This window comes from Lathyrus oleraceus, chromosome 5, assembly GCF_024323335.1.
Source record: "Lathyrus oleraceus cultivar Zhongwan6 chromosome 5, CAAS_Psat_ZW6_1.0, whole genome shotgun sequence".
Taxonomy (NCBI): domain Eukaryota; kingdom Viridiplantae; phylum Streptophyta; class Magnoliopsida; order Fabales; family Fabaceae; genus Lathyrus; species Lathyrus oleraceus.
Window position 1 is genome coordinate 581,656,557 of NC_066583.1, and position 22,022 is coordinate 581,678,578.

At 36.1% G+C, this 22,022-nt stretch overlaps 2 protein-coding genes and 3 non-coding genes across 5 annotated transcripts; all 5 read right to left on the minus strand.

Moving 5' to 3' along the window:
• Positions 1–9,505: 9,505 nt before the first annotated feature.
• On the minus strand, positions 9,506–9,608 carry LOC127089886 (small nucleolar RNA Z279/snoR105/snoR108). Its single transcript, XR_007791436.1, has one exon. It is a non-coding gene; the product is annotated as a small nucleolar RNA Z279/snoR105/snoR108 (small nucleolar RNA).
• Positions 9,609–10,562: 954 nt separating this feature from the next.
• On the minus strand, positions 10,563–10,665 carry LOC127089875 (small nucleolar RNA Z279/snoR105/snoR108). The gene has a single exon (XR_007791426.1). It is a non-coding gene; the product is annotated as a small nucleolar RNA Z279/snoR105/snoR108 (small nucleolar RNA).
• Positions 10,666–12,908: 2,243 nt separating this feature from the next.
• On the minus strand, positions 12,909–15,043 carry LOC127082212 (structural maintenance of chromosomes flexible hinge domain-containing protein GMI1). The gene is made up of 7 exons (XM_051022456.1): positions 14,750–15,043; positions 14,565–14,597; positions 14,376–14,462; positions 14,228–14,283; positions 13,284–13,367; positions 13,032–13,146; positions 12,909–12,926 (listed from the first exon to the last, which is right to left on the minus strand). Exons 1-7 carry the CDS (start codon positions 14,948–14,950, stop codon positions 12,909–12,911), a joined length of 594 nt encoding a protein of 197 aa, XP_050878413.1. The 5' UTR covers positions 14,951–15,043.
• A 1,302-nt stretch (positions 15,044–16,345) lies between these two features.
• Positions 16,346–16,449, minus strand: LOC127089837 (small nucleolar RNA Z279/snoR105/snoR108). The gene has a single exon (XR_007791389.1). It is a non-coding gene; the product is annotated as a small nucleolar RNA Z279/snoR105/snoR108 (small nucleolar RNA).
• A 531-nt stretch (positions 16,450–16,980) lies between these two features.
• LOC127082213 (uncharacterized) lies at positions 16,981–19,920 on the minus strand. The gene is made up of 3 exons (XM_051022457.1): positions 19,699–19,920; positions 19,204–19,596; positions 16,981–17,019 (listed from the first exon to the last, which is right to left on the minus strand). The coding sequence occupies exons 1-3, from the start codon at positions 19,918–19,920 to the stop codon at positions 16,981–16,983; spliced, it is 654 nt and encodes a 217-aa protein (XP_050878414.1).
• Positions 19,921–22,022: the final 2,102 nt, after the last annotated feature.

The following is a 22,022-nucleotide window of genomic DNA, read 5'->3' on the forward strand; positions in this document are numbered from 1 at the left end:
CCCATAATGCAGACACCAGATTGGAACGAACCATTCGAAATAATGTGTGATGCCAGTGATTACGCTGTAGGTGCTGTTTTAGGACAACGAAAGGATAAAAAGCTTCACGTTATATATTACGCAAGTAGAACTCTGGATGAAGCACAAATGAATTACGCCACAACCGAGAAAGAACTTCTAGCAGTAGTGTTTGCGCTAGATAAATTTCGTTCTTACTTGGTCGGAGCCAAAATAATCATCTACACTGACCACACTGCTATCAAATACCTCTTAACAAAAAAGGATGTTAAACCTAGACTCCTAAGGTGGATCCTGTTGCTACAAGAGTTCGATTTGGAAATCAAAGACAAGAAAGGAACTGAAAACGTAGTAGCAGATCACCTCTCTAGACTTGAGAACCTTGAACCGGAAAGAACATCAATTAACGATGATTTCTCGTACGATAAGCTTATAGCTACTTTGGAAGAAAATAACGCTGATAAACAGGTAGAAACCACCTTAGCTATATCTGTTACACCGTGGTACGCTGACCTCGTCAATTATTTAGCTGCCGGAATAGTTCCACCTACCTTATCCTACCAGCAGAAGAAACGATTCTTCTATGACATAAAACACTATTACTGGGATGACCCCTTACTTTTCAAAAGAGGCCCCGATGGTATTTTCCGTCGGTGTATACCCGAGGAAGAGGTAGAAAATATAATCCAACACTGTCACTCTGCTCCTTATGGTGGACATGCAAGTACATCCAAGACCTGCTCTAAAATCCTACAAGCCGGTTTTTATTGGCCAAATATATGGAAGGATGTACATGTAGCTATTAAGAAATGTGACAGATGTCAACGCACAGGAAACATATCTAGACATGACGAGATGCCACAAAAGGGCGTTTTTGAAGTAGAGATTTTCGACGTGTGGGGAATAGACTTCATGGGACCTTTTCCATCCTCTTTCGGTAACAAATACATACTCGTGGCAGTTGACTACGTATCGAAATGGATTGAAGCTATAGCTTCTCCAACTAACGACACACGAGTAGTAACTAGACTCTTTAAGAATATAATATTTCCAAGGTTTGGTGTCCCAAGAATAGTAGTCAGTGATGTTGGATCGCATTTCATATCCAAGGTACTCGAAAAACTACTGCTTAAGTATGGCGTAAGACATAGAGTAGCGACACCTTACCACCCTCAAACCAGTGGGTAAGTGGAAGTGTCTAACAGAGAGATTAAACAGATACTAGAGAAAACAGTCGCCACTTCAAGGAAAGACTGGTCATTGAAATTACCAGAAGCTTTATGGGCTTACCGAACTGCCTACAAAACTCCCATAGGGACAACTCCATTTAAGCTCATTTATGGAAAATCCTGCCACCTCCCGGTAGAATTAGAACATAAAGCCTATTGGGCTATTAAAAATCTAAATTTAAACTATAAGGCCGCCGGCGAAAAGAGAATCCTTGATATAAACGAATTAGAGGAACTCAGAAGAGACGCTTACGAAAATGCCAGAATCTACAAAGAAAGAACAAAACAATGGCACGACAAGCGCATATCAAGGAAAATCTTCAAACAAGGTGATACAGTCCTTTTATTTAACTCTAGCTAGGCTAAAGTTATTCCCGGGAAAACTACGATCTAGATGGTCAGGTCCTTTTCAAATCACCAATGTTTTTCCCAGTGGAGCAGTAGAAATTAAAGGCAAATCTATGGAACCATTTACCGTAAATGGGCAACGTCTAAAACATTATCACTATGCAGAAAACAATGAAGATTCGCAAGTCTTACACTTAGACGAAATGCCTCCAGAACTTATAGATTATAATTGATAGTTTTTATGTCGAGCTTGCGACATTAAACAAAGCGCTTAGTGGGAGACAACCCACCAATATTTATATGTTCATTTCTTCCTTAATTATTCTTTTAAATTTTATTTAGTATTCTTTCTTAATTTATTTTAATTTATTAAAAACCCTTTTCCTTCTTCTTTCGGCATTTGGCCAAATCCTGACTAAAACTCTTGTTTTTCTTTTCTCTAGCTAACACTAACCTGATGGGACAAATTGATCGTATGGGTATCAAATTCAGAGGGAAACCTCTCATATCCATAGACATTTCGTCACTTACCGGAGACTAACACTAGAATTCCTTAGTTCCCTGATCTACCTACCCAGCCATGGAAAAGGAATAAGCAGAGGTTTCATCCAGTTCAAAATGTTTAACATGGAGAACCAATTTAATATTCAAGACTTTACCAACCTTTTAGGTTTCCCTACCTCCTTTGATACATTTACAGTGAGCCAAGAAGAACTTTTTGAATATAGAGAACTTGAACACTTTTGGGGAAGCTTGACTGGAAATGACGATCCCGAGGAACATGAGTTTCTCTCCGGAAACATACATAACCCGACCTTTCGCATAAGATCCTGACCCACACCTTATTTGGGAAGAAGCCAAACAGTACCACAGTTTCACGTGATGAACTCTTCATCATATTTTGTGCTTCCCAGAACCGTCCAGTAAACGGTGCAACTTTTATGCTAGCAAATTTAGACCACCTTATATAAGATGAACGAGCACCAATTCGAATAGGCGGTTTGATAACCATGATTGGTAATGCTATCGGATTACGTCAGCCTATGCTTGACTTAAGCCCTTTTTGTGGCATTACTATTATGAGTATACCCTTCCTCTTCAACACTATGTTTATAGCAAACCTAGGGTCTGACGAGTTTGAGCTTATAATTAATAACCAAATTCTTTGCCTATTCACCATGCCCGATCCTAGGACTAGTGTTCATAACCGCAATAACTGGCTCTATAATCTGAACGAAACCCCCTCTCCTGCTAGATCGACTGAATCCATCCAGGACTATGAGATTTGTGATGACCAGATTCCTTATGCTGAATCTGACCCTCAGACACCATCTGGTTATTATGATATTGATCCTCCTCCTCAACCTGTTTAGACCGAAGAATTGGCAATACCCGACCTTAGACATCATATGCCCGGAACTGATTATAACACTGCCATTGAAGCTTTGATGTCAGAACAAGACACCCTTAGAGAAGAGTTCGCTAACATGAGACAAGAATTTCTGGGATACATGAACGGTATGACAAATCAGTTTCACGAGTTGCTAAACCGTGTTAACTCCTTTGCTCCTCCGGCCAGAGATCACGCAGATGGATAGAAGTTGTTTTTCTTAGTTATTTAGTTTTAAGTTAGATTATTCATTAATGTTATTTCAAATTATGTTCGTATTTGTTTCTTTTTCGCATTTTTTTTCTTCCAATGTTACATTATGATTATTTTATGAAGCTATTGATTTATTTTACTTTATTATGAATTATGCAATATCTATCAATAATGCTCTCTATTGTTGCTGCCTACATATCTTATTAAAGAAAAATATATTTATGCACTATTATGCAAAGTAGAATAGCATGCAAGGGAAATTTAAATAGCAGAGTAAAATAATCTGAAGCAAAGCAAAACAAACAAAATAATAAAAATAAATTACTATAATTATTATGAAGAACGCAAGCAGTAACCATGCCAGAATGACTGTGAGACGAGCGTCACACAATCTATCACGGACGTCACACCAAGTGCTTGTGACGCCCGTCACGCCCCTGTCACGAGCGTGACACCGTCAGGCCATGTTAACGTTACTAGCCGTTGGGTGGCGACCGTTACACCACTTCACCTTTTTACCTTCCCCATTTATTCACATTAACCCACATTTATTTACTTTTCAACCACTTCCTTTCCAACTTCAAATTTTTTTCCTATAAATACCCACCATACCTTTCTTCCTACATCACAACCATTCCATACAATCAAATACATTTTTTTCTTTCCTATTACTTCTTCCAACTCATTCATCAGTATGGCGGGAAATCAAAATTTTGGAAACATCATCTTCCGATCTGAAGATGATAACTATCAAAGAGAGCAATTCGAGCGTTTCCAACAACGAGGTGTCACCTCTACCAGGTATCCTGATTTAACTTGTTTACAACAATTAGGATTACTTCAAGGTATCGAGTGGATGCTCCGCCTTGCCGATCTAACCTTTCTATGCACTCATAATCAACCTACCTACCCCTCCCTAACCTTAGAATTTTAAGTTCATATGCGTACAACACTCCCACCGGTGAAGACGAGTACTTAACCGGTACCGCAACCTTCCGTATGTTAAACACCGAATACTCCCTATCCCAAAACCAATTGAGCACCATGCTACAGTTCCCTGTAGAAGGTCAAGTCCACCCGAGAATCCCTCCGAATTCCCAGTGGAACATACATGCCTTCGACCTATTTAAGAAAATATTCGGCGTAGATACCAACAACTGGGATGTGCTCCTTGCTTCCCATATACATAACCCAACCATCCGGTACTTCATCCGCATCCTGCAAAACACAGTTTTTGGAAGACCGAACAACAGAAAAGTCAACGCTAAGGAGTTATTCTTCCTCGAATGCGTCTTCGAACCGGATACTAAGGGAAACGCCGCCTCCTTCCTATTTCATCATATCCGCACCTTATGTGCTAGAGGCCGGCAACCTTTTGTAATTGGTGGATTAATCACCACCATAGCACTTGGCTTAAACCTAGGGGACCGACTCCAAACTTTAGAATCTTTACCTCCCCTATTTATGGACATAGGCTACTGTCGGTCCAGCCGCCTAATCAAGAACAGGATAGGCGGAGGGTATTATCTTATGGTGAACAACCAAGAGGTCCCAAGCGTTGTTCTACCCAACATTGCCTTAACCGATGTCACCAATCCCAACCGCCATATCTATGATCTTAATGCTCCCGAAGCTACCGAGCCTTCACAAGCAAACCCGTCCACCGATGAGTTTGAAGAAATGGAGCACGGTGATCAGATTCCTGCACAACAGTCAGTCCCGCTCAACCCTTCCGATAATGCAGCTGGCCCATCCTCACGACGTCGTCGACGAAGAAGGCCTGCAACCAATGACGACATCATGGATGCTATTGATGGTATGCAAGCACAGAATCTCGAAATGATGCAAATGATGCGCCAAATGCAACAACAACAAGAAGCGAGGAATGCCATAACCGACCAGCGGTTCACTGATTTGCTTAGCAGGTTTGACAACTTAGAAGTACATCAGCGATCACCAGGCCCAAGAACAAGAGGCGGAAGGCAGCATTGATTTCATTTCTTTTTCTTTTTGTAATTCTTTTTTTTTCCTTAAAACATTGGGGACAATGTTTCATTTAAGTATGGGGGGGAAAACCGTGTTCTTTCTATCCTCCCTTCTTCAAGTATGTACCTTTCTTTTCATTGTTATTTCCCTTATAAAAAAAAAATATATTTCTTATAATATAGATTTATTTTAAGTTAAGTCCCTAGTGTGAAAAATTTCTATTATCTATTCCCTCAAAAAATTTCATGAGCCATAACAAATATTCAACACACTCAGTAAGTATAAAGGTTGCTTATTTTATCAAACTTGAGACAAATTAAGACTAAAACTATTACCGCCCCGATACTCTAAACAAACCTCAACATGTTAGATCAGAAAAGCAGCTGTTATACAAGTCCCTGGATTTTTAACCTTATAATAACCCCGAGTAGTTTATACAAGAAGTCAGCACCATCTTAATAGCAAACTACGTGGAGGGCCGATGAATATAAGTGAATGATTCCTAAAGTAAAATAAAAAAAAATATAGCAGGAAATGCACTAACTAAGTTAGGTGATCCTCACCAGATCATTTAATCCAAATGTTGCAAATCATGCAAAAACGTAATACGAAATACCCATTATAAGTTGGTTCAGCAGGTATCTGGTACTGAACTTGGTAGGGCGGACTATGGTCCGATCCCCCGCAATTTGCAATGGACTGAATAACGAAGTTATTCGACTTATGTACCAGAACTTCTAGCTAAAAGGGGATCAGAATCACTAACCGGTCACTCCACTATGTGCGCGAAACGATAAAGGGCTTAATGTGATTTCGCTAGAATGAAAACGGGTGAAATAAGAGTAAAAGAACCAGGCTAGCTATAATAGCATGACTCGAACTGGCTTGCATGAGGTGAGATTATCTGATGTGGTAGCGGTAGTCCTTGCTGTCGAGATTAGACTCAAGATACTTCAAAACGAAATCTACTTGCAACCTAGTACGAATTGATGTGTGTTTTGGAATTTCATCTGGCTAAATTCTTAAAACGAGTTCTATACTGTATTTTGCTTGAGGACAAGCAAAGATCTAAGTATGGGGGAGTTTGATAACATGAAATGATATTACATTCTAGGACTCAATTTAATTAAATTATATTATTATTTACTTCAATTTATTTCATTTTATTCGATATTACTCGGTATTTTCTTTCTATTTATCCCAGGTAGTTTATTTGAAGCACAAGTGAAAAAGGAAGAAAAGGAGGTGAAAAAAGGAATGAAAAGAAGAAAATATCAAAAGCCAAAGCCCAGCCCAAAAAGCACAGGCGATGCACCTGTGACGAGCGTCACAAAGGCTGTGACGAGCGTCACGCTTTGCCCACTTGTGTTACGAGCGTAACACATGGTGTGACGGACGTCACACCATTCTCCTATATTTTTGGCTTCAGAAACATTGAGGCCTATTTGCACGCCTGACCATTTGCCACGTGAAGACCTTTGACGCGGAATACCTTTGGAAACAGTTACAACAAGTGACGAATATAAATAGTAACCTTACGGAAAACCCTAGAGGTTCCACGTTCTGCTTCTTCGCCGTTTTCTCTTTTTACACTTTTTCTCTTCCAGCAGCATAAGTATTTTACAGCATGATTTTTACAACTTTTATATTGTTTCCTTTGCAATTTCTATTTTCTTTTCCAGCAATTACTTAATTTTTCGCACAGTAGTTTCTACACTGGAAACTATTGTGTACCTTTCACTAGATCTAACCTTACGTTAGACCCTAGATTTTTATTCCTTCAATTTTATTTTCCTGTCCGATTGAAGAATCCAAGAACAAATCCAACCGGTCTGTGGTGGAGTGTTCAAGACTGCTATTTAATTACTCAGGTTCTTTAATTATAGTTTGAATTTATATATGCTTTGTTTTACTGTTTATTTATGTTATCTTCCTGAGATGAAATTATTTATGCATGCTGATTGTTTAGATCTGTTTAGTATGTCTGGCTAATTCATTTAGGTGTCGGTATGTAGAGTAAGCGGAATGAAGGAATCGAAACTAAGTTGGTTAAATTACGTTTAAAAATAAAGTCACTCTTTTTATGGTCTCAATTTACAGGTTTAATAACAAAGTTTTTGTACGAGAGTAAAAGACATAAAGAAGTTAAATTCAATAGAACGAGAGTTTGAGTTTTTAACTGGACATAGTAAATTGAGCATTAATTCTAAATCAGGGCGAAAGCAATTTTTAGAGTTAATTAAATTCTAATCTTTTTCAAAAAGTATTTTTAAAGGTTAAATGTGAGGACGAGAGTTAAGCATTTAAGTGTAATCATATAATCTAAGTCAACAGAGCGAGAGTTTGAGACGAGGGTGTTTAAACGATTAGTGTTTTCTTAAAAAGAGTTTCTACGGATTCTATTGTTTTCAAAAAGTGGCTTTTGACTTAACTAATAAGTGACAGCTACGTTAATATAAAATCATAGTTTATTCAACAGAGCGAGAGTTTGAGATAAGACTTTTAATCAATAGTGTTAATTGAAAAGATTTATTTTAAAACCAAGAAACCAACGAAGAATTGATTCCCTAATTACGACGAACTGCATACCGATATCCGTTTAATTGATATTTAATTTAGATCTTATTTTAGTTTTAACTTTTCCCCCGAACAATCAAAGTATTATCCGCCTTAGCTTTACGAAGTAACCTTAGAAAACGGTATATCGATTCATAAGTCCCTGTGGGATCGATATCTTTTAAAACTACACGATAGAACTGTGCACTTGCAGTTTGTACCCCAAATTCGACTCATAAAGTCGCGATCATATGCTTAGATGAGTAAGCATTGGGATGTGGGACCAATGATTCGAGCCTCAATTGGGTTTGAGCTCCAACCATGGTGGACATGGGGGAAAGGTGGACACCAAAGTGGGATAAGGCCCATACGGTGAAAGAGACTCAAAGTGGGTAAAGTCCCATACGAGTGATGGTTCTTAAAAGTGGGTTTGAGTCCCATAGGGGAACCGTATATCCACCGCGAACTTCGAATCACACGAGCATGCATGAACGGGGCCTGGCTTAGACGTAAGTCCGTTCGGGAATTGATGCATCGTGATCTGAATAATGATCGTGGTTGAGTTGTGAGAACTCAGATGCATGTTGCCACACAATTGCGAGATAGTTTCACCATCGCTCAAGTCTTCGTTCCCTTGTTGACTTGAGTTGGATATGAGTTGAATATTGATTAGAAACCCTGTAGAGCCGAGTAGATCCATAGGATAGGAGAACTCACTGAGATTATTATCTCATCCCATCATTGTTGTTATTTTTCAGGTTGAACCTATGAGAAGCTGTTTATGGATGTTTCAAGGGATGTTGTTTAGCATGATCTTCCGCTGTGGAGTTATGTGCAATGAAGATATTGCACATAGTTCTTAGATTTTTATTATTTAGGCATTATTGTATAACATGTTCCATTGATGTTTTTAGTTTGGACATGTATATATATTGATGCCATTAGGCACTTATGTTGGATCAGTACCAATTATTAACACTTGTATGATATTATTCTATATATATATATATATATATATATATATATATATATATATATATATATATATATATATATATATATATATATATATATATATATATATATATATATATATATATATATATATATATATATTATACGGGTTGTTATAGATGGGATGTTATAAGAAATAAAACTTATGGAGAATAAGCTTAAGTAGATGTAAGTTTTAAAGAACCTAAAATATCATTTAATCTTATGTTATGTATTAAATTTATTCTTCAAATATCTTTATATTAATGTCTCCTGTTTTGAAGATAGAGATAAGGGTGTTTTACATATGGATGGACCGACATGTCTATATATACTGATGTATGTGAATCATTGAATACATTAGGCATAAGAGGTATTTAGTACTTCATCATATTTATTGATGATTATAGTAGATACAGTCATGCGTATTTAATGATACACAAATCTAAATCCTTTGAAAAGTTCAAGAAATTTAAAATGAAGAAAAAAAATTAATTGGACATAAATATTCAAATCATTCGAGCTGATCAAGGTGGTGAATATTTAAAAAATAGTTTAGCCCTCTAAATATCCAATTTTTGGTGTTGATTAATTTTTTTTATATTAAACAAGTAAATTTGTCATGTAAAAATTTGGCATTTTTTAACATTTACAATAAATTTAAAAAATATTAAATTAGAAAATAAACACATGGAATTAATTACATAAAACTAAATTCAAAAGTAACAAAATATTTTATAACTAGATTTACCTTTTTTAGGATTGGGCTATAGAGATCAATTGGTCAAAGGAGAGTGCCCAATTGTCGTAACTAGGCTTGGGGCAGACACCCAAGTAGTATATGTAAAGCGAGACTAGACCACTCATCATATCTCATTACTGCCTGAAGAATCATTGATTAATAACACTATAATATACTATTCTTATAGGGGTCATGTATTTCTATATCTCCCGATCTTCGATGCGGGACTAATATAAAGCACATGTTTTTTGTTTACAACACTCAATTCCATGTAGCAACAAGTTACAACACCACTTCCAATTTTGTTGTGCAGCTCAATATTGTATTAGTTTAGCTGCAGATTCAAGGGATCTATCAATCGTTTTGGGTTCTATCTAATCGACGAGATTTGGGTTAATGTATTTTATCTTTTTCTTTTCTGAATCTTATTCTCGAATGTCGTCTCATTTTCTTGGGATGTTATAATAAATAAAACTTATGGATAATAAACTTAAGTAAATGTAAATTTTATAGAAACTAAAATATCATTTAATCTTATGTTATGTATTAAATTAAATCTTGAAATATCTTTAAATTAATGGCTCGTCATTTTTAAGATAGACATAAGGGTGTTTTACATATGGGTGGACCAACATGTCTGTATATATTGATGTATGTGAATCATTTAAATACATTAGGCATTAGAGGTATTTATTACTTCATCATATTTATTGATGATTATAGTAGATATGGTTATGTGTATTTAATGATACACAAATCTAAATCCTTTTAAAAGTTTAAGAAATTTAAAATTAAGAACAAAATCAATTGGACATGAATATTAAAATCATTCGAACAGATCAAGGTTTAAAATAATAATAAAAAAATTTAGTTTTCTAAATATCCAATTTTTGGTGCTTATTAATTTTTTTTATATATTAAATAGTAAATTTGTCATGCAAAAAGTTTGGCATTTTTTTAACATTTGGAATAAATTTTAAACATATATAAAAAGAAAATAAACACATGGAATAAATTCCATAAAATTAAATTCAAAAGTAACAAAATATTTGATAACTAGAATTACCCCTTTTAGGTTTGGACTATAGAGATCAGATTGGTCAACGGAGAGTGCCCAATTATCGTATCAGGCTTGGGGCAGACACACAACTCACATATATAATGCGAGAGTAGACCACTCATCATATCTCATTACTGCCTGAAGAATCATTGAATAATAACACTATAATCTACTATTCTTCGATGTGAGACTAATATAAAGCAAATTTGTTTGTTTACAACAATGAATTCCATGTATCAACAAGTGACAACACCACTTCCAATTTTATTGGGCGGTTCAATGTTGCATTAGTTTAGCTGCAGATTCGAGTGATCTATCAACCGCTTTGGGTTCTATCTCATGGACGAGATTTGGCTTAATGTATTTTATCTTTTTCTTTTCTGAATCTTGTACTCGAAAGCCATCTCATTTTCATGGGATGTTATAAGAAATAAAACTTACGGAGAATCACTACAACAAACAAGACCTTAGACAGCGCTTTTTTTAGCCTTAGACAGCGCTTTAAAGCGTTGTCTAAACCTCCGCTGCTAAAGGTTTAGACAGCGCTTTTTTAAATCTTAAAAGCGCTGTCTAAGCCCCCCCCCCCTTAGACAGCGCTTTGGCCAAAAGCGCTTTATAAGACCCTCTTATTTTAAATTTTTTAGGTATACCTTAGACAGCGCTTTTGAAAAGCGTTGTCTAAGCCCCACCCCCTTAGACAGTGCTTTCTAAGACCCTCCTATTTTAATTTTTTTAGGTATACCTTAGACAGCGCTTTTCAAAAAGCGCTGTCTAAGCCCCCCCCTTAGACAGCGCTTTTGCCTAAAGCGCTTTCTAATCCCCCCCTTAGACAGCGCTTTTTACAAAAGCGTTGTCTAAGGTATACGAAAATATTTGAAGCTTTTGTTTTAAACCACATTTTTTCCAGGTTTATGAACCAGAATTTCTACCTGTTTTCAACCAGATTTTGACAGACAATTATCACATTTTATATATGCCATTTTGGCCTTTTTTCTACCAATTTTTGGCTAACAAATATATATATATACCAATTCAAACCAATTTTGCCTTAAATGTATCAAAATATATACAAATTTATGTACACATTTTCAAGTCATTACATATACTACAAATGTACACATTAATTACACAAATTTATGAACAAACATTGAGCTCTATCATGAATTGACACCACTCCTCTTTGATTTCGTCCACTTGATCCTTTGTATAAAATGCACACTTGAATTCCTCAAAGTACTACATAATAATATAACATATTTTGAATTAATTCCAACTATTTAATTATATGAGATATGTGTAAATATAAAAATAACTCATAAGTTAGAAATACATACATCGGTGGGAATCTTTAATCGGCCCAAAGCAAGAGTATCTCGCATAAACCTCAACATGAAATACCCGCAATCTATTTGATTACGTTGTTGAGGACACTACATATGAAAAAAAATATGGATTATAAATCCTAAGTTTTATCAAGTGTCATCACTAATATAATAAAAAATGTGGTAATTAAAAATATACCGGAGGCGTTGCTAACCTCCTTTTTTTGTTGTGCGGAGGCATTGCTAACCTCCAACATCCAAATATAGATTTGTATGAAATATCGTTCTTCCAGACAATTTCAGCCTAATAGTTTTGAGCACAAGAAACAAACTCAAATATAGTTGGGAAAAAGAAAATGGTCAAAGGGAAGAAAAACATAAAAAGACAACAAACTATTAATTACAATAAGCAGCAATACGACAACAATAAACAGCAGTAGATAAGATATGAATTTAATGGGTATACACTGCCAATGTAAATCATAATAATGATAAATGTTAATTTTTATATTGACAATATTAAAAGGAAAATGAATATATGGAGTAATCTCATCTTTTAAATTGATTCAATTCATAGGCATGTTTTAACCTGAATGTAGGGGAAATATATGTCCTTGAGGCGGCACTGGAGTTTGTTAATATCAACACCTTTTACGTGTTTTGTTTTGGACGAAACACGAGTACGCCTGTAATGTGAGAATAGAAAGAATAAGAGAGGGAATGATAAAGAGATGATTTTGAGATGTACTTGAACAGAAGAAAGACAGAAAGATATTTATCTTAGAAACAATCATACCTCCCCAAGTGCATGGATGCTACAGGCCCTCCATATCCAAACATCCCAAAGTAAGGTTGCACAGCACAATCAATACAACAAACCAAACAATAATTTGAAATGTGCAAAAGAGTAATCAATCTCAATCCCGATGATTAACATTTGGATGTTTCTTTGTGCATAAGCATCACAGACAACATATTTGACCAGAAGTGTAGATAAAGGAAATTCTTCTGGTCACCCATATATTATTTATGCAGGTATGCTCTTCTAGCTTTAAAATGTTTGTCCTATCTGAACATTGTCAGCAAAAAATAAGAAATAGTGTTCAATGAAGGTATGTGATCCTAGCATAACGATAATTTTTCGTCCAAATGTTGTCCTATTAGAGCATGTTACAACAAAGATTAAAGGGTGAAAGAGGACAAAAATGAAGATTACCCTTAAGTATGGGGGCTTTCCCCCAATAGCCATTGATTTTGATAATCTGTGAACCGAAGCACCCATCTTTCCCCTGTGCAAGAGATAAGAAGTCCATAATCAAGAGAAACGGTGGAACAGGTAAGTGTATTTTAACTCAAATAACAGAATATCACAATGTACTTTGCAACTTCGAAAAGTTCATGAAATAATCTAAAAACAGATAGCTACCATTTTACTAGTGAATTCTCATCGGAGTCATCCATTCCAGAACCATTGTCAAAAATTGAAATCTTATCGTCAGTAACATTTACTCTGCAAAACATAAAAAGTCACATGAACAAGTGATAATTGATTGCACCAGTCTAAGAAACCAACAAACAAACACTAGAGATTATAAAAATCAACTATGTATTCCAATACATTTATTACGATCAGAAATAGTGGAAGATAGTTTATGTCAAAAATGGTGGCACCTATTAATCATTAGAAACTCAACAACTTAACTTCCATAGAAATGGGACACATGCGATGCTATATTTTAAGCTTATTTTTATGCTTTATAGTCTATAAATTCTTATGTTTAAAAAAGATATGTTGAATAAACTACTAAGAAATGCAAATAAAAACTAACCATGGTGTTATATAAACTACTACGCAATGCAAATAAAAACTAACCATGTGTTGAATAAGCTATATAAACTACTATAAAAACTAACTTACCACCGAACCATTACTTTTATGCAAAACAGCCATTGTGTTCCCAAGAAGCTATGGACTTCTTGAAGATTTTGTTATAACCAGTGCTTTAGAGCAGATAAAATCAATTTCTACAGGGCTACTTTGACAACGCTATATAACAATGATTACAAAAATGTGTACATGATTTTAGAAAGAAAATTACTTCACTATCCCTAAACTCCTAACTCTTTCTACTGACATAAGAATGATGTCAAATAGCTGATTCTTTTTATCCTAAACTCTTTTGTCAAATAAAGGACAAGAAAAACAAACAGGTTGAGTCTAATTGAAAGGGCTAGAGTTTTATAATATGACAAACTAAAATGTAAAGTAAGATTAATAGAAATATTCATATTTAGTATCGGACACTCCTCCAGTAGCTCAGACATAAAAGAAATATCATTTTATCACATTCATATCATATGCAACTATACCTGACTAGCTTCCGACTATTTTTCCCGTTGAACCACACAGCTTGCAAAGCATTATCCTGATAATATATGAATAACAGTGTTAGTGTTGATATGTGCAAAACCATCATAAAAAAATTGAGTTTATAGTCTGTTTTGTTAATGAGCTCACAATCAAGTCAGCAATAGCAGCTTCGAAATTATATTCTTCAGGAAGCTCCAGTAGCAAATCTGTATCCGGTGTTAAGTCCCACATATTCTGCATTTCAGACAGATGGCAAAATAATAAGAAATACTACAACAGTATCCTATTGTTTAACAATATAGCTGACAGGGGCAGAGAAACAAGAGAGATTCCAACCTCAAAGGTCTGAGCAACATCGCTACTCCCATCCTGATTGAAAAGAAACACAGACAATGAAAACAAATACCAAAGTTGCAGCAACAAAGCAAAGGAATAATAATACCAAACTCAAAACCAGAGAAAAGAAACACCAACACACAATAAGACAAACAGAAGGAGGCATAATAGTGTGATATACTTACATTAAGGCGCAAAATATGGCACTTCCGAGGCATGAAATTTTTTAACTCGATAACATTTCTTATCTTATTATCACCAACATCCTCAAGATACAAACCACTTCCCTTCCAATTTATATCCCTTTTCTTCTTCATCCATTCACATTTTTTCCGAAGTTCCAAATACTTTTCTCGAACTAATCCAACAAAATCCTCAAAATGCATCTCAGTTTCTACACTCCACACTGTCAATTCCACACTAGTTCCATTCGGCAACAAAACTTTGAACCTGAACTCTCTTCTTCGTATTCCAAAATCATCGTCATTGTCATCACTAATCATGAGTTTCCTCTTTTTAGGGTTGGCAACAACCAATGCCCTTTCCATGCCTCCACTCTGTAAAAACAGAAACAACAACAACACAACTTCAATACTATTTCTATTTCAAAGTTCAAACAAAACAAATAAACAAACAAAAAAAGTAAAAAAAATTTATACAAATACGAAAACAGAAATTAAAAGCGCTTCTGCGGTTAGAGGTATGGAAGAAAATGAGAGGGTTCTGAAAGGGTTTTGAAGAGTGGAAGATAAACGGTTTTGAAGCTTAGTGGGTTTGCTTGTGTTGTGTGTGGGAAGAGAAATTAAAGAGAAAGAGTGAAAATAGTGTGATCTTTGAGAAGATAATAAGACAAATAATGAAATGGAAAAAGGAATTAAAGAAAAAGCTGTTTAATACTAAAAAAATAGCTGCAACCTGCGCTTTATCAAAGAAAATAGCGCTTTTGGTTTTAATTTTTTTTTTAATTTAAAGACTTTAGACAGCGCTTTATCAAAAGCGCTGACTAAGGTCTATATTTAAAAGCGCTTTCTAAAAGCGCTGTCTAAGGGGGGGTCTTAGACAGCGCTTTTAGAAAGCGCTGTCTAAGACCCCCCCTTAGACAGCGCTTTCATTATTTTTTTGGAACATTTTCCGTGTTTTATTTTAATTTTAACCTTAGACAGCGCTTTCTTCTAAAAGCGCTGTCTAAGATGCGCTGTTAAAAGTCATTTTTGGCGTAGTGAATAAGCTTAAATAGATGTAAATTTTAGAGAAACTAAAATATCATTTAATCTTATGTTATGTATTAAATTTATTCTTAAAATCTCTTTAAATTAATGTCTCCTGTTTTGAAGATAGAGATAAGGGTGTTTTACATATGGATGGACCGACATGTCTATATATACTGATGTATGTGAATCATTGAATACATTAGGCATAAGAGGTATTTAGTACTTCTTCATATTTATTGATGATTATAGTAGATATAGTCATTCGTATTTAATGATACACAAATGTAAAACCTTTGAAAAGTTCAAGAAATTTAAAATGAAGAAAAAAATCAATTGGACATAAATATTCAAATCATTCGAGCTGATCAAGGTGGTAAATATTTAAAAAATAGTTTGGCTCTCTAAATATCCAATTTTTGGTGTTGATTAACTTTTTTATATTAAACATTTACAATAAATTTAAAAATTATTTAATAAGAAAATAAACACATGGAATAAATTACATAAAACTAAATTCAAAATAACAAAATATTTTATAACTAGATCTACCCCCTTTAGGTTTGGGCTATAGAGATCAAATTGGTCAAAGTAGAGTGCCAAATTGTCGTAACCAGGCTTAGGGCAGACACCCAAGTCGCATATGTAAAGCGAGACTAGACCACTCATCATATCTCATTATTGCCTAAAGAATCATTGATTAATAACACTATAATCTACTATTCTTATAGCGGTCATTATTTCTATATCTCCAGATCTTCGATGTGGGACTAATATAACGCAAACGTTTTATGTTTACAACACTGAATTCCATGTAACAACAAGTTACAACACCACTTCCAATTTTGTTATGCAGCTCAATGTCGTATTAGTTTAGCTGCAGATTCAAGGGATCTATCAATCGCTTTGGGTTCTATCTCATGGACGAGATTTGGCTTAATGTATTTTATCTTTTTCTTTTCTGAATCTTGTACTCGAATGCCATCTCATTTTCATGGGATGTTATAAGAAATAAAACTTATGGCTAATAAACTTAAGTAAATGTATGTAACACCCACATATAATATATGTCTAGAATACATATTATACATAGTGTAAAACTGGTACTGAAATACATAAGTGCCTAGCAGCACTGTGTACATATACAAATACATGCCCAAAATAACACAATATGGCATAAATGTACATAAGAGTGCCCAAAAATAAAACTACTTATCTAGATCATGAGACAATGATCTCAAAAATATCTACACAGTGGAAAAAAGCCATCAGTCCTCAGGTAAGCAAGACATCACTCTATCTTGCCCTTAGCCTTATCCTGCTCAGAACCACCTGAAAAATAATCAACAACATGGGGTGAGATGATAATCTTAGTGTGTTCCCTATCTTATGGGTCCACTCGGCTCTACAGGGTTTTCTAATCGATGTTCAGCTCATATCCAACTCAAGCCAACAAGGGAACAAAGACTTGAGCGATGGGGAACTAACTCGCAATTGTATGGCAACATGCATCTGAGTTCTCATAACTCAACCACGATCATTATTCAGATCACGACGCATCAATTCCCGAATGGACTTACGTCTAAGCCAGCCCAGTTCATGCATGCTCGTATGATTTGGCTTTCGCGGTGGATATCGGGTCCTCTATGAGGCTTAATCCCTAGTTCAAGTGACCGTCACCCGTATGGGACTCTAACCCACCTAGGGTATCTTTCACCGTATGTGAATCTAACCCACATAGGTGTCCACCTTTCCCCCATGTCCGCCATGGTTGGGGCTCAAACCCAATTGAGGCTCGAATCATTGGTCCCACATCCCAATGCTTACACGTTTAAGCATACCAATAGAGATGTGTACCATCACAGAAAACACACATTCTGAATACATGATCGGTTCTACAATCATTGGTTCCACGAACCATAACAAAATTCATCAATCATAGGTGACTTCATTCACCATAATACACAACAATAACATGGCATGTTCCATACAATGCGTCTCGTTCTCAATCATGGCAACAATACGTCCACGACCTCCACATAAGCGTCGTACGAATGATTACCGTATTCTCGCATTATCTAGATTATAAACCTCACTCATTACCTAATTTCAATCCTAAGTTAACTCACTAGATTCATCATGTAATTTTCACCATTAACATGTATTCAACATAAACATAGCATCACAGTTGATTAATGGATGGAAGAATGCATTTAGAAACACTTAGGAAATGGATTTTGAGGTTATTAACTTGAGTCAATCGATTGGTTGGGGAAGCCCAATCGATTGGTTCCACTCACATTTCTGTTTTTCAAAATTTGCTGAGTGTCAACCGATTGATCCTGAGTGTCAATAGATTGATCCTGCTGAAAATTTCCACTGTTCATAAACATCAAGTTTGTGCAATCGATTGACATGCAATGTCAATCGATTGGTCCTGTAAAAATTTCATTTTTATGCTAAACTAAAGGCTGTCAGTCGATTGATAACAGGGGCCAGTCGATTGGTACACTCATATTTTCATTTTTCCACTTCTCAGAACACCATTTTCCTCTATAACTCCATTTCCAATCAAACCCACACGCATTCTTCCAACACATCCATCTCACTACATGCTCATATACACATGTACAACAAGCATCCCAAATTCATAACTACAAGGATTTCAACATCATAACATAACCGTAACAAATCATATTATCATACCAATCATAAAACACATCAAGACACATGTTCATGGAAATCAACAAGAGCAAGAACATATTCATCTTATAGCATGGATATTCATGATTTGTCTAACATTCTACAATCCTAACTTTTCAAGAAACCTAAAGTTTCTAACTAGAACCCACCTCACGAAATTGAAGAGGAGAAATTGTGGAAGATGAAATGAGGATGAAGATGATGGTGTTGGTTCCAAGTTTTTCCTTCTTCTTCTTCTCCACTAGCCTTGCTTTTCCTTCTTCTCTTAAGCTTCCTTTTTCTTTCTATGCCATCCTTTCTCTCTACTTATCCTTTCTGATACATATAAAACAAATGGCAAGTGGTATGTGGTATAAGACACAAACATGTGGTGGTGAGTGGGTCAAAGGTCATAAACAAGTGGCCATTAAGATTTGTGTGGTTAGAAAGTGGTGAAGTGGTAGTAACAAATATCTCAAGTGGCACTAACTTGTAATTTTTGTTCTACCAGAGCTATTGACCCATTATTAGTGTTACCAAAATGTCCCAATTAATAAAAGACCAGTTCCAAATAATATTAATTAAGTCAACCTGAACTCACTATTTGCTCTATTTATCCCTATTGGCAACTTTTAGAGCACAAAGGAACTCGGTTGATCTCAATTAATAGGAATTTAGGCATTTACGGAAATACGGGGTATTACATCCTCCCCCCTTAAATAAAATTCGTCCTAGAATTTAAATATTACCTGGAAGAGATGAGGGTAAGCTTCTCGCATTTCTGACTCTAGTTCCCAGGTGGCGTCGCCTGGGTGTGTTTCATCCCACTGAACCTTAACAAGAGGAATCTCCTTATTCCTTAACACCTTAACTTCTCGTCTTGTAATGCGACTTGGTAGAGGTTCGAAAGTTAGATCTGCTTCTACTTCTACTGAATCTTGAAGAATAGGCTGAAGAGAATCTGGAATGAACTTCCGGAGTTGAGATACGTGAGAAACATCATGCATTTCTGATAGAGAAGGTGGTAAGGCTAATCTGCAGGCTACTTCTCCAATTCTCTCTATAATCTGGTATGGCCCTATGTATCTCGTACTTAGCTTCCGTGACTTAAACGGTCCTTTCAGTGTCAACCTCGGGGTCACCTTCAAAAATACATGGTCACTTTCATCAAATTCCAATGGTCTTCTCTTGTGATCCGCATAGCTCTTTTGGCGATCCTATGCTTTCTTTATCTTATCACGGACCATCCTTATCTTTTCAGTTGTCTCTTGAATAATCTCCGGTCCTAAGATCCTTTCTTCGCCAACTTTTGTCCAACATAAAGGTGTTCTACATTTCCGTCCATACAAATCTTCATAAGGAGCCATCCCAATACTTGCATGATAACTATTGTTATATGCGAATTCAATCAATGGTAAGAGCTCCTTCCAATTCCCTCCACTTTCAAGTACACAAGCTCTTAACATATCTTCCAGTGTCTGTATTGTCCGTTCAGTATGACCATCCGTCTAAGGATGATTAGAGGTACTCAAACACAATCTCGACCCCATAGCTTGTTGGAATGCTCTCCAAAACCTTGAAGTAAACTTTGGGTCTCTATCAGACACAATGCTAGTAGGAACACCGTGCAACCTAACTATTTCTGAAATGAACAACCGTGCAAGATGACTTGCTTTGTAAGTAGTCTTCACGGCCAAGAAGTGCGCGGACTTAGTCAACCGATCCATAATCACCCAAATTGAATCATAACCACCTTGGGTCCGAGGTAACCCTACCGCAAAGTCCATTGAAATACTATCCCATTTCCAAACCGGAATCTCTAAAGGCCACAATAAACCACCTGGCTTCTGATGTTCAATCTTTACCTGTTGGCATACAATGCATTTTGACACATACTCTGCGATATCCCTTTTCATTCCAGGCCACCAATAGTCCTTCTTCAAGTCTTGATACATCTTCGATGAACCTAGATGTATAGTAAACGCCCCTTTGTGAGCTTCCTCCAAAACTTTCCTTTTCATCTCGACATCATCCGGAACACAAATCCTTTGATTAAACAGAATAACTATATCTGGTGACTGAGTGAAACCTGGTTGAGTTGACATCTCTTGCAATTTCTCATCTATCACTGGTCTTTGTCGGATCTCTTCCCTTAGGTTAGAAGTAATATTCAAATTTCCCATTATCACGCCATCATGCGTCCAACTAAACTGAAAATTAAGATCTCGTAACTTTTCCAACAATGCGTATTCCAACATCATCAACTCAGCTTTATGTATCTATTTCCGAGTTAAGGCATCCGCAACCTTATTCGCCTTCCCTAGGTGATACTTAAGCTCAAAATCAAAGTCCTTCAAGTATTCCATCCATCTCCTTTGTCTCATGTTTAACTCCTTCTGGTCAAATAAGTATTTCAAACTCTTGTGATCACTAAACATCTCAAAATGCACCCATTACAAGTAATGTCTCCAAACTTTCAATGCAAAGACAACAGCAGCCAGTTCAAGATCATGAGTTGGGTAGTTCTCTTCATGAGGCTTCAACTGACGAGAGGCATAGGCTACAACTTGACCACTCTGCATTAACACCCCTCCCAATCCTTTCTTAGAGGCATCACAAAATACTTCATAGGACTTACTAGGATCAGGGATGACTAAAACAGGAGCAGTCGTTAGCTTCTCCTTCAAACTCATAAAACTCTTCTCACACTTCGAATCCCATTTGAAAGAAATTTCCTTTCGGGTAAGTCTAGTCATTGGTAACGCTATTTGTGAAAATCCCTTTATAAACCTTCGATAGTAACCTGCCAAACCTAAGAAACTTCTGACTTCGGAAGCATTCTTCGGTCTTTCCCAATTAATAACTGCTTCAACTTTAGATGGATCCACCGATACTCCTCCTTGTGATATTACATGACCAAGAAACCTCACTTCGTTCATCCAAAATTCACACTTAGTTAACTTGACAAAAAGTTGTTTCTCTTGCAGTACTGATAGAACAATCCTTAGGTGTTCTTTGTGCTCCTGAGGAGTACGAGAATAAATAAGAATGTCATCAATAAAGATCACCACGAACTGGGCCAAGTAGAGTTGGAATATCCGATTCATATAGTCCATGAAAACAACTGGGGCATTCGTTACACCAAACGACATTACAAGGAACTCATAATGGCCATATCGGGTTCTAAACACGGTCTTTGGTACATCCGAACTCTTAACTATTATTTGATGATAGCCCGATCATAGATCAACCTTCGAGAACACGCAGGCTCCTTTCAACTGATCTAACAAATCGTTTATCCGAGGCAGAGGGTATTTGTTCTTGATGGTAACTTTATTCAACTGGCGATAATCAATACACAACCGCATACTACCATCCTTTTTCATTACTAGTAACACTGGAGCTCCCCATGGTGAGACACTAGGTCGGATAAAATGCTTGGTTAGCAACTCTTCCAATTGATTCTTTAACTCTCTCAACTCTAGTGGCGCCATGCGATACGGAGAGACGGAGATTGGAGTCGTCCCAGGTATCAGATCAATAGAGAATTCCACTTCCCTTTCAGAAG